Source organism: Alnus glutinosa, chromosome 4 (assembly GCF_958979055.1).
Source record: "Alnus glutinosa chromosome 4, dhAlnGlut1.1, whole genome shotgun sequence".
Taxonomy (NCBI): domain Eukaryota; kingdom Viridiplantae; phylum Streptophyta; class Magnoliopsida; order Fagales; family Betulaceae; genus Alnus; species Alnus glutinosa.
Genome location: NC_084889.1, coordinates 3531188 through 3534751, shown reverse-complemented (window position 1 = coordinate 3534751; position 3564 = coordinate 3531188). Strand labels below are relative to the sequence as shown.

Genomic DNA, 3564 nt, shown 5'->3' with positions numbered 1-3564 from the left:
CTATATTTGAATGGAAAAAAAAAATGCATACAACATCTACATCTTTTTATAGGCAAGATTGAAACTTATTTAATTAGGAAAAAAAATTTTACATAATAATCAGGGAATCACTTCATAATGGAAAGATTATGTTACAACAAAGAGATTGCAATAATATGCAATCATTATTGATACTAGTAATATGCATATTCATAATATGAGAATCCTATCATTACAGTACTTCTATTAGACGATTGTTAATCAATAAAGCCTAGAAAGTAGGTGCGGTGTGATGAGGACTTCAAGTGGAGTGGCTTTCAAGTTCGTTAATCTAGGGCAAACTCTTCTACCACTTCCAAATGGGATTAACTCAAAATGTCTGCTCCTCCGAACAGAGGGAGGTGACCAATTATAGGCCATGCACCCGCAGCGACAAGTGCTATTTTGGCCGAGCCAACTCTGGACCTCTTTACAAGGTAGTAGGATATGTCAACGATATCCTAACTCATCCCAACGTAGCTGAATCTCAAGCAACTCTACCTCTTGGAAAACCTCCAAGAGACAAGAGCCATCAAGTCCATGAAAGTCAGGAGACTCACTGACTTCACAAGTTCTCACGGCTGCTGTCAACAGGAAATGGGGCTCGACTTCTCCAGATAATAAGACTACGCTCCTACACATTTTATTACTCTGTAAATAACGTGTTTGTCATTTTGTAAGCTACTGATAGCACTAGACTTCACAAGACTTCCTAGTGCTCTCCATACTGTACAAAAACTTTATAAATAGTGAGCTGAGTTGAATACTCAGCAAGACAAGAATTTCAACATAAACTCTTCACTGTCTTCAATTTATATGGTATCAAAGCTACATTGACCACCGTCATTTCTCAAGATCCTTTTCAATGGCCACCTCAACTCCACCAACTTCCCTTACTGATTCCACATCTGCACTCAACCCACCTTCCTCCAATCCCACCGTTACCACTGGTCCCACCTTTCTTCACATTGCCCTTAACCACAAACTTACACGTGATAACTTTAGCTCATGGAAGGCAACTGTTGTTCCTATCTTAAAAGGACACTCTCTCTTTGGATTTGTTGATGGCACATCAATCTGCCCACCTCCAAGTTACCACCCAGTCTACAACTGGGACTATTATTTCATAGCATGGATTATGCAGGATCAACTTATTCTTGGTGCAATCACCTCCTACTTAACTGACTCTATCCTATCTCACGTTGTTAGATGCACAACGTCCAGAGATGTTTGGCTCACCCTTGAACGTTTGTTCACATCTCATTCTCGAGCACGCACCATGCAAGTCCACTACCAACTTGCCACTGTAAAAAAGGGAAACTCCTCCATTGCAGACTATTTCAAGAAGTTCACTGGTCTCATGGACACCCTAGCAGCTGTAAATCAGCCCCTGAATGAATTTGAAGCCGTCTCCTTCCTTCTTGCAGGCCTTGGCACCGACTATGACTCCGTTGTGACCTCTGTCACCACCCGTGTGGAGCCCCTACTTCTGGATGAAATCTATGGCCATCTTTTGGCTCATGAACAACGTATCCAACATCAACTCTCTTCTTTGGATGTCTCTCTTGCAAGTGCTCACTTTGCTGCTAAAGGAAAACCCCCAAGATGTGGCCGTGGACCACGCTTCTCCACTCATGATCATGGACATAACTTCTCTCACTCCAACAGAGGCAGGGGGCATGAACGTGGTTTCCTCTCCTTTTCTCCATGACCTATATGTCAGGTTTGCAACAAATCTGGACACATTGCGTTGGACTGCTACCTCGTTCAACCACAATCTTCAACGGGATTCCCATCCCAACATGCAAGCACTGATGGCCTCTCCACAGCCCACTGCTGACCAGCATTGGTATCCTGACTCTGGAGCTTCTCATCAAATCACCTATCCGGCCATAGGTGATTTGTGAGGTAAATCTCCAATCTTTCTCTTGATTTTCATGATACCCATTGAGATTGGAGCTAGAAAAATATGTAGATTGTTAGAAATTTCATTAGATTCAAATTCTAGGTTAAAATGGTAATGGGTTTCAGTTTTTGGGTGATTATTATTGATTTTTGGATTGTTTGTTAGGGCATTTCGTCCCTAGATGCTAAAATGTTAGGGTTTGAAGTTTTTCATGTGATTTTAAGATATCCATTAATTTTTAGAGCTAGAAAGTAGTATGGATTGCTATGGTTTTTGTAAATCCGAATTTAGGGTTTTAAATTTTGGGCTTTTTAGGTGTTTAAACCCTAGATTATTAATTAGTGGATTAATCGCATTTAGTGTGTTAATTAATCCTGGGTTATATATGAATTCCATGGAAAATGGGTATTTTTGGGGTTAGGTTCTAATGTTAATGATTTGTATAAATTGTAGATTTTTTTAAATTGTAAACCTAAGAACGTTTCTATACGTTAGGTTAATTAATTATTGGGTTAGTGGTGTTCCTGTTGGTTTAGTATTTTTATTTTATGGGTACGTGTTTGGAACCTTAGATATTTTATGGGTATTATTCTATAGGTATAGCTCTTGAAAAATTTAAGAGCTAAATGTGAGTCTAGAGTTAGAAATGTTAATGTATTGTGCAATTGGGTAATGCGGCAATACTTAGCGAGGCTTTGGTAGATGATTCTTCCATAAGCCGCAAAGCTTGCAGCCAAGGTGAGTATTTTACTCACTGAGAACTTATTTTGATTTATGCAAATGAATTGCTATGTTTTGTTAAATCTCGAGCCAATGTTATTTTGATGATTATATATGCATGTGCTGTTTTCAATACATTAAATTGTGCTTTGTTGATTACATATTTTGATATGAGATTTGAAAATGATTTTGTGAATTTTGATCATATAAATTGAAGTGTTGATTTGAGTTGTGTTTTCATGAGTTTTTGAGAAGTTGAGTTTGCATATTGTGTTGGAAAAATATATGATGACATGATGTTGTTTGTACATAGATATAAATACATGATGATTTGAGCATGAAGTATTTGTGTATATATTTATAAATAATGAGTGTGGAGCCAAATTTGTCTCCATAATAAATTAAATGGAGTCGAAGTTGTCTCCGAAAAGAGTATTATGGGTCAAAGTTAGTCCCCTATTATGATAGCATTGCACGACATGAATTTAAAAATGTTTTATGTCATTTGCATATGTTTTAAGTGATGTCTAATTTGGATGTACCTGTATACTTATGTCCTCCGACATAGTGGGACATATGTAAGCTTGTATGACCAAGTTAGGATATCAAAGGTTTTAGAGGGATGTCTAATTTGGATGTACTTGTATACTTATGTCCTCCGATATAGTTGGATCTATCAATGCTTGTATGACCAGGTTTTGAATGTCCACGGTTTTCATGATGAACCGATACCATGTTTTGACATGCTAGTATACTTATGTCCGCCGAGATAGTGGGATATATCTATGCCTGTATGATCAGGATATGATGTCATTGACTTTCAGGATTGGATGTGTCTGTATATTTATGTCCTCCGACATAGTGGGATATATGTATGCTTGCATGACCAAGTTGAGTTAAATGCTATATATGTACATGCG

The 3564-nt window shown here is 37.9% G+C and overlaps 1 protein-coding gene across 1 annotated transcript; it reads left to right on the top strand.

Annotated features, from left to right (window-relative positions):
* Positions 1-883: 883 nt before the first annotated feature.
* On the top strand, positions 884-1729 carry LOC133865668 (uncharacterized). The gene has a single exon (XM_062302096.1). The coding sequence runs from the start codon at positions 884-886 to the stop codon at positions 1727-1729; it is 846 nt and encodes a 281-aa protein (XP_062158080.1).
* Positions 1730-3564: the final 1835 nt, after the last annotated feature.

Coding starts and splice junctions, on each gene's coding strand:
- LOC133865668 (XM_062302096.1), top strand. CDS start 884: ATGGCCACCTCAACTCCACCAACTTCCCTTACTGATTCCACATCTGCA.